A 12,407-nucleotide genomic window follows, 5' to 3' on the forward strand; every position below is an offset into this window, starting at 1 on the left:
TTCTTTTCTCTCATATTAGAACCCAGGCTAGAACATTAACTTTCATTTCTCTTTTTTCCACGCTGTGCATACAACAGTATTAGAATAACACTGAGGGCACTACCACCCACAATATCATTCCTGATAACAGTTTAAGACTTTTTTAACTATTCTCTTTGTGCTTAGATTACGTCCCACATTGATGTACAGCCCAATTACTGTATTTCAAATCAGTTGAATAATTCTGTTCATGTGGTTACCTTACCAACTAAATATATACTTAATTGTATTTAATTCACTTACGTTTTATTTTTTCAAGGATTCTTTTTTAAAAATTTAGTATACCTGTAATTATTAAATATTAACATGGGTCCAAAGTCAAATATTCAAAACTAGTTATATTTCAAAAAGTCTATCTTCAAACATTGATCCTTCAGACCTATTTCCTTGACTGTAGAAAAAAATTTAAATATTATGTCATGCTGTTCCTTATTTTTTTATTTTTAATCATAAACAATTACATGTACAAATTACTATTTCCTTTTCTTAGGGAAATATTTTTCCCATTATCTTTAATCAACATAATTAATATATCCTGAAGATCATGATACAAGTGTATAAATATATCTCTTATTCCTTTTACAGCTGCAGTGTATGGATATACTCTAGTGTATTCAAAAAGTCCACTAATAATGAAAATGTTTTTTCCTTCTAGTCTTGCTATTACAAATAGTCATATAATGAATAGACTTGTGAATTTGCATTTAGTATTTTTTTTTGCCATTGTTTCCTTAAAATAATTTCCTAGAAGTGAGTTTTCTTGTCAATTAATAAAGGCATATGTGATTTCACTAAATATTATCAAATCCCCTCATCAAGTGACTACTTCTCCACAGCTTCACCAACAGAGAATGTTGCCACATTTTGATGTTTTTGCCAATAAATCAAAAATAATTGATAGATCAATGCAGTTCTCATATGGTGAGATAGAGACAGTTTTCAAAAAAGTTAAGCTCTATTTGTCATTTTAAAAAATATTTCACTATGACTCTGATCCAATTTTTTATATTTTTTACCCTTTCTTTATGTTTAGAAGGGACATAAAATATTGTTTGTAAACAAAGTTGAAAGTTATGTTCTGACACAGAATTATGTTTTTATTTGCCTATGATATCTTTGGGTATGACATTAAAAAATGTTTTATTGTGTTAAGAACACTTAACATGAGCTCTACCTACTTAGCAAATTTTAAGAGTGTAATACAGTATTTCTAATTATAGGAACAATGTGCAACAAATCTCTAGAACTTATTCATCTTGCATAGCTGAAATATTATTCTCATTAATTAGCTATTCCCCATTTCCCCTCACCCCGGCACTTGGTAACCATAGTTCTATATTCTGGTATATAAGTTTGATTCTTTTAGTTGCCTCATATGAGTGGAGTCATGCAGTATTCATCCTTCTGAGACTGATTTATTTATTTAGTATATAGTGTCTTCAAGTTTCATCTGGCCAAAAGCCAGAGGGAGATCCTTCAGGTCAGAGGGGGATGAGCATCCTGAACCTCACTTCTGTCTGCTAGACTGTGGATTCCGAAATGCCCATTTCCCATGAGCAGGCTCTTTGGCATGGTGGGACATCTGCACTGCCCCCACCCCAGGCTTCCCCAGCAGCCTGGGAAATGACCACTGACCCCTCTTGTGATGGTGCTTGTGCCAGCCTTTGGGGGGCCTGGATGCAGGTTTGCCTGACCCAGCCCTACCTGGCTTTGCCTCTGCCCCCATCAAACTTGGCAGTGGCAGGTCACAAAAAGGGGACCCTTGTGAGGTCCAGGCCCTCGTCCAGCAGCTAGGACATCTGAGTGCTTCTTCTGATAGACTAGGGCTGGGCATAGCTCCCACAAAGAGCACCATATCTAGCTCTCTCCTGCCAGCACCATCTACTGGCAGGGAGGTCAAGTACAGCCAAATTCATTATTTGCTGATTCAGTTGTACAGGGGTCCACCAACTCTGACCCACAAGTGCCACCTAGTGGTATGGAAACAAAACTGAATGTCCCAACATAATTCTCACTGTTGAAGGCACAAGTTTGGGGAAAGAAGCAAGATTCCAGAGACTCCCATGCCTCTTTCTCAGCAGGAGGCAGAAAACCTGTCCACACATATGGCATATTATCACTACAACCTACAAATAAGTAACATTTGAGAAAACAAACACACTGAAACTCTCTATTACTAAGGAATTTATTCAGAGCCTTGACCGTATGAAAGTACACACCAGCAAAGCCAAAGGTCCTTACCTAATATACACTATAGTCCCACCCTTAAGAGGGGGAAAAAAGTCCCATTTAAACAAAAGTAAAGTCAAAAACAAGAAGTGACAGCTTCTCCACATGAGAAGGAACCAATGTAAGAACTCTGGCAGTATGAAAAAACAGAGTGTAACAAAACTCCCAAAGGATCACACTAGCTCTCCAGCAATGGAATCTAACCAAAAAGGAATTTTTGAAATGTTAGATAATAAATTCAAAATATGTATCAAAAGTAAGCTCAAAGAGATCAAACAGTAAGTTGAAAACCAACACAAAGAAATAAAAAATGATAATTTAGGACATGAATGAAAAATTTACTAAAGAGATTAATATTTTTTAAAAAACAATGGAACTCCTGGAAATGAAAGACTCATCTAGGGAATTAAAAAATGTAGTTCAAAGCTTTAACTACAGAGTAGACCAAGAGGATAAAGAATTTCAGAGATTGAATATAAGACATTTGAATTAACCTAGTCAAAAATAAATTTTTAAAAATCAAAAGAAATTAATAAAACATTCAAGAAACATGCAATTATGTAAAATGCCCAAACATAAGAATTATAGGTATCCCTGAGGGAGAAGGAATAGCAAAAAGCATGAAAAAACTATTTGAGGGAATAACGAAGGAAAACTTCCCGAATCTTGCTAGAGATTTAGACATCCAGATGTAAATCAAACTCCTAAAAGATTCATTGGAGGAACTGAAAGTAGACCATTCAATCCTTTGGATTCATGGAACACACACACATTTTGCCTAAATACTCTAGACACTTATTAATGTGTTATGTAGAATGTGGCAAGATTTGGGGATAATAATATTATATATATATATGTACTGAAAAAATTTGCTTTGTTGAGAAGCTTTTATTTGCTACAAAATTTAATCTTAAATGATTTTGTTCCAGTATAAAATGATTTGGATACATGCACTGTTTCAAAGTAGTCCAAAATTTGAAAAAGAGATTTATGGATTTTTTGTTAGCTAATGATAGACAGAAAGGAACTTATTTCCTACTCAATTACAGGTAATGAACTTTCCTTAAATATTTGAAGTGTATTTGCTATGTTTAATGAAATATACATATGTATGTATGCACGTATCTATCAATCTATCAATCCATCATCTACCACTCTATATAGAGAGATGTTATGGGATTCAGAAATATGAATATCTGTTTAGATTTATACCTAAAAAGGTGTATACTGATAATGGCATATATTTCTTTACTAATAGGTTAATTCTGTGAAAATACTCAATTCAATAATAATTAAACATATTTCTTGTTTTTCAAATGAATGCATTTAACTTTTTGTTAAATTAGGTGGCATCTTTTCACATATTTCCTAGAACATCAATAATATAGAGAAAGAAATTTCCATAAAAATAGATGGAAATTATAAAACCATAATTTCTTTGTATGGCACGTGAAATACTAATATTTATAAGCCATTCCAACATGTATGGGTATCACTGTATTTCCTGAATAAAATGAGTACATAATTTTAATTTTAAAAATGTCATTGAAGAGTTTGTGATTTAAGGAATTATTCAAAGGAGGGGAGTCAGAATGACACAAGAAAAGTGTTTTAAATGGAATGTGACATATGTAAACAAATATGAATGAAAAATCTGAGAAAAAAGAGATGAACAAGGAAGTAGAGAGGCCATTTTGATTAGAAGAAGCTGTTTAAAACTCATATTTATGTTTTAAATTGCCCCTTAATGTGTCCCTGATCCATCACAGTGCATCATTTTATGTACTTGTGAAAAAATCTGGTCTTCCCTGCCACGTTGATGATGGCTTGCTTGACTTGCTGATTCCTTAGGCTGTAAATAAAGGGGTTCAGCATGGGAGCTACTGAGGTGTTTAGCACAGCCACTGCCTTGCTCAAAGATACTCTATCCTTTGCTGAGGGTTTAATGTACATAAAAATGCAGCTGCCATAAGAGATGGAGATGACAATCATGTGGGAAGAACATGTAGAAAAGGCCTTTGTCCTCTGACTAGTAGAAGGAATTCTCAAAATCATTCTCACAATGTACATGTAGTACAGAAATATTAATGCCAAAGTGAACATTAGAGTAAACACAGCACAGGAAAACCCCATTATCTCCAGGAATTTTGTGTCTGAACAAGAAAGCTGCAGCAGGGGAAAATAATCACAGGTAAAATGGTCAATAATATTAGATCCACAGTAATCAAGCTTTAAGAGCAACATGAGTGCTGGGAATATGATTAAGAATGAAACCAGCCAAGAGGCAAAGACAAGCAGGGTGCAGACTCTTCGATTCATGTTGACCGTGTAATGCAGGGGCTTACAGATGGCAACATAGCGGTCGTAAGACATGGCAGCCAGAAGGTAAAATTCAGTGACACCCAAGAGAATGAAAAAAAATAACTGAGCTATGCAATTATTAAAGGAAATGGTTTTATCTCCTGAAATAATGGTACCGAGAAACTTGGGTATACTGACAGTTGTGAATGAAACTTCTAATAAGGAGAAATTCCTGAGGAAGAAATACATGGGTGTCTGGAGGTGAGAATCCAGCAGGGTGAGAGTGATGATGGTCAGATTCCCAGTGATGCTGAGCAAGTAGGTGATGAGCAGAAAGACAAAGATCACAACCTGCAGCTTTGGGTCATCTGACAATCCCAGGAGAATAAATTCTGCTATTTCTGTGTGGTTTCTCATTCTTCAGTTGCTTATTTGTTTTCACCTGCCAGACGAGACGTATAGGAAAAAGCAAAAAGAACAAACTTGAAGAGTTGTGGATTAACAAATATTCAAGTATGGGGCTAGAATTTTTCTGAAATAGTGTGCCACATTCATCTTAAGGGAAAATTAACAGCTCTTCAGGGATAACTACAGTGATCCTTTCATTTCCTCTCTTTTACAGGCAAAAAACTCTTTGGTTAAAGCAGGTTAAAAAAAAGTTCAGTATCACACACCTTGAAGTGGTAGGGCAGGGATTTGTCATCAGAATTTTCTGACTCCAAATACTCCCCGTTATCTTTCAGAGACATGCCTACAAGGTCCCTTCCCAATGGGAACCACATTTGTGTCATTTCACGAATCACTATACAAGTTTCCCCTTTATATAAAAGCTGAATTCTCAAAAATGGGAAAGATACTTAATTTTTTTTACAGTGACTATTTCATCCTTAGCTATGTATCAACTTGTGCTGCACTAAGCTTTTTCAACTGCTACGACTACTTCATTCGAAGGCAGCAATACTGAAGCCATTGCTATGAGCAACCTCAGATGTTAGGGGTAGAAGAGAGAAAGAAGTAGAGAACAATGTAGGCTAGAAGGACTTAAAATAGGCCAGGCGTGGTGGCTCAAGCCTGTAATCCTAGCACTTGGGAGGCCGAGACGGGCGGATTGTTTGAGCTCAGGAGTTCGAGACCAGTCCGAGCAAGAGCAAGACCCCGTCTCTACTAAAAATAGAAAGAAACTATATGGACAGCTAAAAAAATATATATAGAAAAAATTAGCCGAGCATGGTGGCGCATGCCTGTAGTCCCAGCTACTCGGGAGGCTGAGGCAGTAGGATCGCTTGAGCCCAGGAGTTTGAGGTTGCTGTGAGCTAGGCTGATGCCACGGCACTCACTTTAGCCCGGGCAACAGAGTGAGACTCTGTCACAAAAAAAAAAAAAAAAGAAGGACTTAAAATTGAGCTTTATCGCATGTGAATTCTTTGCAATATCTAATGATCTTTCAGCCTACCTATGTATCATTTTTAAGACCTTTATTCTTATACAATCCAGTTTGCCATCTACTTTAAATTATTATTATTAGTGTTTGAGAAGAAAGCCTTCAGTTAAAGAGATAGATAAAGGCTCACCAAGCAAGGCTGTTTAATAGTTTAATTTATTTATTTGCACTTCTAAATGGTAAGTTTTATTCTTCTGAGTAAAGTTTAAGTGATATTGGCATAGATATTTGCATAGGAAACAGTCAGGATATCTAGTTTTGAATTTACTTTACTTGCTAGGAATGAAAATTATTTAACATATCTGTGCCTCAGTATCCTCATCCCTAAATACATGCTTTCTTCTTCTGTACACAAGTCTATTTTATAAGGTTGCACTGAGCATTAAAACTGTTAATATTTATGTGGAGCATTAAGAAAACTGCTTAATATTTAATGAAAGTGGGGTGGGGAGGAGAAAAAAATATTTGATGAAAGCTACATGAAGCTTTGTTCTATTGGAAAAATGTTCCCTAACCCCTAATCTGAAAATCTTTGGATTAGAATGGTATCCTACATAAAAAGCTTTGTCTTAGATAAATGATAATAAACATATTTTGCACCAATAGACCCACATAAGAGCAAGAATAACAACAAAAAATAGGGAAGAAGTCACTGGGTTGTACAGTATCTGTCAGGCATTCTAGATGAATGAATCTTACCCTTGTCCTTCTTCCCTGTGTATATGGTGCTGACCTCTCCCTCCATGGTGTATCTGCCTCTTCCACATCATCAGCATCCTCAAACACACACACACACACACACACACACACACACACACACACACCCCTTAGTTTTGTGGGTAGCACATTGTAATGACATCCCAAGTCACCTCCCTTCTTATTTTCACAACACTAGGTTTAAGACCCATTGTATGCATTCCATAAGAACCTTATACTCATTCTTCCCAACCCATCCCCCTTGTACTATGCTGAAGTCTCCTGTGAACTCCTCCATTACTCTGTGCATTTTTGAGGGTTAGAACAGGATCTTCTCTTCAATCTATTTCAACATAATCCCGTGCTAGTATTATTATAGTAGCTTTAAAAGGAACACTCATTTAATTCATTAATTAATTAGTTAATTAATGTTGAATTTGTTGTTGAATCACATGTTGACATCAGTTAAAGTTCTATATTTCCTGCTAGTATTCTAGACTAGATATTACTTAGGTTTTTATCTTTGTTTTACAAGATATATTTTCCTACATTACATATTGTATGAGATGTGTTCACACACTTGGCCCAAATTCCTTGTATAGCGTAAATTTAAAACAAAGGCTAATGTCTTTTGTAACAACCTGAGTGGAACTGAAGACCATTCTTCTGAGAGAAGTATCACAAGAATGGAAAAACAAATACCACGTGTACTCACCACGTGTACTCACTATTAAATTGGAACTAATTGATCAATACCCACATGTACATATTGTAGTAAAACTCAGTGGAAACCAAGCAGGTGGGAGGGTGGAGGAAGGAACAGGTAAATTCACACCTAATGGGTACAATGTACACTATCTTGGTGATGGGCATACATGCAACGTTGACTCAAACTGCACAAAAGCAAATCATGTAACCAAATGTTTGTAACCCCATACTATTCTGAAATAAAAAAAGAAAAAAAACCCCAAAGGGTATGTAAAGGAAACCACATTTTATTTATAAATAAAAGTAGAAAAAACTTCATAAAATATTTCTAAATTACTTCCCTTAAATTTCTTTACAGTTCATACCTTCAATTGACTTTACTCCTGCTCCAGTAACATCACTCTTATTACATTAGTGTTTATTTTTCATTAAAAGCACAAGTTTTCATAACACCTTGAAGTCACAACATAGATTTCATCATATAGATAAGATTTGTTTTCAATCTCAAGATAAATTTCTGCAATAACTTACTGAGCTTGAAGACAGGTTTTTAAAAATATGAATTATATTATTTCATTTTTTTTATTTTTGAGACGAGTCTTGCTCTGTCACCTGGGCTAGAGTGTCATGGCGTTAGCCTAGCTCACAGCAACCTGAAATTCCTGGGCTCAAGCAATCCTACTGCCTCAGCCTTCCAAATAGCCGGGACTACAGGTGTGTGCCACCACATCTGGCTAGCATTTTTTTTTCTATTTTTAATTGCCCAGCTAATTTTTTCTGTTTTTTTTTAGTAGAGATGGTGTCTCACTCTTGCTCAGGTTGGTCTTGAACTCCTGACCTCAGGCAATTCTCCCACTTTGGCCTCCCAGAGTCCTAGGATTACTGGCGTGAGCCACCACTCCTGGCCATATTATATTATTTCTGTTCCATAGTGAATAATGTACCAATGCACTGTATTACTACCCTTATTTCACCTTTTTTACATATCTGTTTTCCTCTTAAATTTCCTGTTAGTTTTAACAGTTTTCTGAGTAATAATGCCATGACTCACTCTTTTTGGTCCTGATTGCAGCTCTGATGGAATGTGGAAAGAGCTGTGAGGGAAGGTATAACTAGGTATTGGAGGGGTTCGTGAGAGTATCCCCAAAATGAACACTTCTATAGCCTGTGTTCAAAATCCAAAAAACTTTAGCAGTAGGTCATCCATTATTAAGAATTGGGGGTGATATACTATACTTTTACATAAAAATGTTTATGAAAATCCATTGGATTGTATTCATGTATCAATGTAAAATAAACTTGGTAAAATTTATCAGCACATATAGTCCTATGAGGAAATTAAACTTCAATATGTAACACGGCGTACATGCTTTCTAGAGCCTCAAAAGATCCCAAGGATATATTGGTGTAGAGAACTGAGAATATCTCCAAGCATTTAACTCATCATCTCAGATTTTTATTTTTGAACACAGATCCATATTTTCTCTTGGAACAACATTGCTTAGGTTATTAAGCTTTCATTTCCTTCCACTTATTTCATCCAAATTACCTCTTACTTGCTTTCTAAGGATTCTTGGGACATATTCTTTGAGGCATTCAAAATGAAAATTGACAGTGATATTTAGTATTTGTTAATTAAGATGGCCATGAAACATCTTCAGGGCTTTCATTCTCAAAACATTCCCGTATACTGCCCTTCCCAAATCTCTATCATCAATAAATATTAACAATGACCTTCTAAATAAACTATATAAAATATTGACAGTTTGTTTGATGCCTACATAAGAAAGGGATGTTATCTTAAAGGGTTTGATAAGTATGGAAAATCTAGATACAGTGCTTTGAGAGCCTGAGATAGAGACTTTAACTGGTTCCATTTTATTTGTAGGGGTGTGTGTGTGTGTGTGTGTGTGTGTGTGTGTGTGTGTCTGTGCTTTGTATTTTTTTTTTTATGTTTCAGTGTGTGAACCCTCCCTTAGTAATGCAATTGCTTTGAAGGTCTAAGGTTTTTCAACTCTTTCTATGTTTACTCCATTCTTTCTTCTTCAGTTAAACCTTATTAGAGGTCATTAGAAAAATTTCACAGATCATCTTTCAAAAAAGTGTATTTTCTGTATCACATTAGCCTGTTTTTTTATTCTGTATGAATTTGAAGACATTGAGAGTTTAGGTTAACACATCAGAGAAAATAAAAATTATTTAGTTCAGTATTATAGGCAATATGTAGCTCAGCTTCATAATCACACTAAAATACACTGCTGGCTCTTCTCAATCTAGTAGACCTGGGCATGGCACAGGGATTGCTTTGAGACCTTCTGCTGGCCTGAGTAAACAAAGACTTCTCAGGAGAACCATTGAATGGCTGGAAGAATTTTTTGTTTGTTTTAAAATTGTTTTGAACATTTTTGTAATGATTTTTGATGACTCTTTCCCTGGAGAAATATGAATAATTAATATTTCTTAATTTCAATAATGGAAGTTTCAGTTCTCAGCATTCTTACTGGTACATATAGAAACAAATTAAGGGAATAGAGAAATCATCAAATCACCCTTAATGAATATTTAGAAATAGTAACATGGTGAACATCTACTCATTATAGCATGTTTTCAGTTCATTAATTATCCATTTACAATTTAAACAAGGAAGAAAAAGAAAATAAATTAATAATAAAATTATGCTACCACAACACAATTTCTGATTTATGACATTATAAAGTTGATTTATTATCATAAAAAGCATACAGAATTTGCCATTAGAAAGACATGAATTAAAAATATAAAGGATCAGTTTAATGGATTTATGAGTTTGGATGTGTTGTTTAATCTGTTTAAGATTTTCTGTGTTTAAAACGGACTCCAAATTTCAAGAGTGTTTTTGAGAATTGATATAAAGTAAATATGTTTTTAAAAAACAACATGGCACTTAATAGGCTCTAAGAATAGAATAGCTGTATTATTTATTTTACTTTTTCTTTTAGTTGGAATTAATTCCCAACTCTGGGAAGGATATTCATAGTAGTTGTGATTTATTAAAGGCATTATCTATTCTAATGACGAATGACTCATATTTCATTTCGTTTAGCCCTTATAACATACTTATGAAACTTTCATCCTTACTCTCAAATGAAAAACTGAGATTCAGAGAGATTGTGCAACTTAATTCACACAGCTAGGAAATGTCAAATACAATCTCAGACTAAAAATCAAAGGCTCTTCTCTTCAACATGGTACTACATAGCCTGTATTCAACTGAAAACACAGAGACACAGAGAGAGTAACGTCCTGCTTTTAATTAACAGGTAATGAATAAATTGATATAATAAAACACTAATCCTTTTTATACATTTTAATATGTCAAGTTTCAAAGTATAACCCCAATATATCCTATTTAATTTGATTAAAAGTTGAGCTGTGAGTAATGTAACAATGCTAAGATTTGCAAGACTTCCATTGCCTTCTATGTGTCTAACTTACCTCTGGTTTCATATAGTTTCAGTAACAGTCAGAATGACTGGAGATTTAAAAAGTTTAGTAAATGTCATTGTTGTAATCCAGGGAAACCAACATTTCTGAAAACATTATTTCTGTTTCCTGTTGAACAAGTTTGCTTCCTGTTGTCAATGTTTTTGTCTTAATTTTCTCATTCTATCCATAGTTTATATATTTCTCTGACTAGAGAGTGAGAAAGGAGCAAAAATGTAAAGTAGGAAAAAGGTATCATAAGGTATTTTAAGGCTGTCTGGCATGGTTTCTACATAGATTTGAAGTAGCATAAGCTACTTAATGTTTTATCTATTCTGTCTGCCTCTGGCTCTAGGGGACTAATTCAGTGAATCAAAATTGCCAGAATAAGAATGTACACAAAACACTAAGGAATATGAAATGTAATACACATTAGTATTTAAATTGAAAAAGGCAGCTTGGGGGACAGTGTCCAACGAGACAGAAAAAAAAAAAAAAACAACAAACAGTAAAAGTAAGTGTGAAGGTTTTTTCCATTGACGTCATTTTTTCAGGTAGAAATAATAACCAAATATCTTAATTCCTAATGTAGATCGCTAATAATATGATATTATAAAAACTGCGAATCTACTACATTGTACTAAATACGTCAATTTTTCCATTATTTTTAATCTGCCTTCTAATACCTTTTACTACCATAGAACTGCTAAATATATATACATATGTTATACATATATATATATATATTATTTTTTCTGTACTCATTCTATTTCTCACCAGCAATGGCTGTTGAAGATTTCTTGTTCTCATTAATATTACAATTTATATGCCAAATATAATTTTTGGAGTTAGGACCTCCCCTGACGAGGCTATACTAGTATAATCATGCCAGATGAGATAATGTCACTGAAAAAAAGCCTGTAAAATTGTGCAGGTCTTTAGTAAAAGTTATACAAAATTTGAAGGTCCTCACAGAGTTTTCCCATTGTATAAAAATAGAGCAAAGACTAGTTTTTTTTTTTTTTTTAATTTAGACTACCATACTGGTTACTATAGCTCAATGACCTTAGGCAAGTTACCAATATTTCTCAGCACCAATTTACACAAAAGATAAGCACGTCTATGTTGCCATATAGCTATAGAGATTAAATAAGATACAGTAACAACCATATGTATTCCAGCATATGGCACAGAATAAGGGCTCTGTCTAGAACAGCTAATATTTAGGAAATTCCTTTCAGATTTTCAGGTTACAAAAGAATACTGATGACTGCCTACATATTTATCTTTTTTATTTCCAAAAAGAAATAGGGATGAATAAGGAGAACACATAAAAGTAGACATAGCACATTCCTTCACCATAATTAGGAAACAGAGAATATTATGAACTTCAAATGACTTGTAAGTAGAGAAATAAATACCCAAGTACATTAGATGAGTGGGAAGAATTGGACAAATATGGCACGAATATGTTTGTTGCAGATATTTATTTCATATATTGTAGAACTTTTAAAAAGAAATTGTTACATTA

The 12,407-nt window shown here is 34.2% G+C and overlaps 1 protein-coding gene across 1 annotated transcript; it reads right to left on the reverse strand.

Moving 5' to 3' along the window:
• Window positions 1-4,041: 4,041 nt before the first annotated feature.
• LOC123639695 (olfactory receptor 6C1-like) lies at window positions 4,042-4,986 on the reverse strand. The gene has a single exon (XM_045553753.1). It carries the CDS (start codon window positions 4,984-4,986, stop codon window positions 4,042-4,044), a length of 945 nt encoding a protein of 314 aa, XP_045409709.1.
• Between the last annotated feature and the right edge of the window lie 7,421 nt (window positions 4,987-12,407).

Source organism: Lemur catta, chromosome 6 (genome assembly GCF_020740605.2).
Source record: "Lemur catta isolate mLemCat1 chromosome 6, mLemCat1.pri, whole genome shotgun sequence".
NCBI classification, from domain to species: domain Eukaryota; kingdom Metazoa; phylum Chordata; class Mammalia; order Primates; family Lemuridae; genus Lemur; species Lemur catta.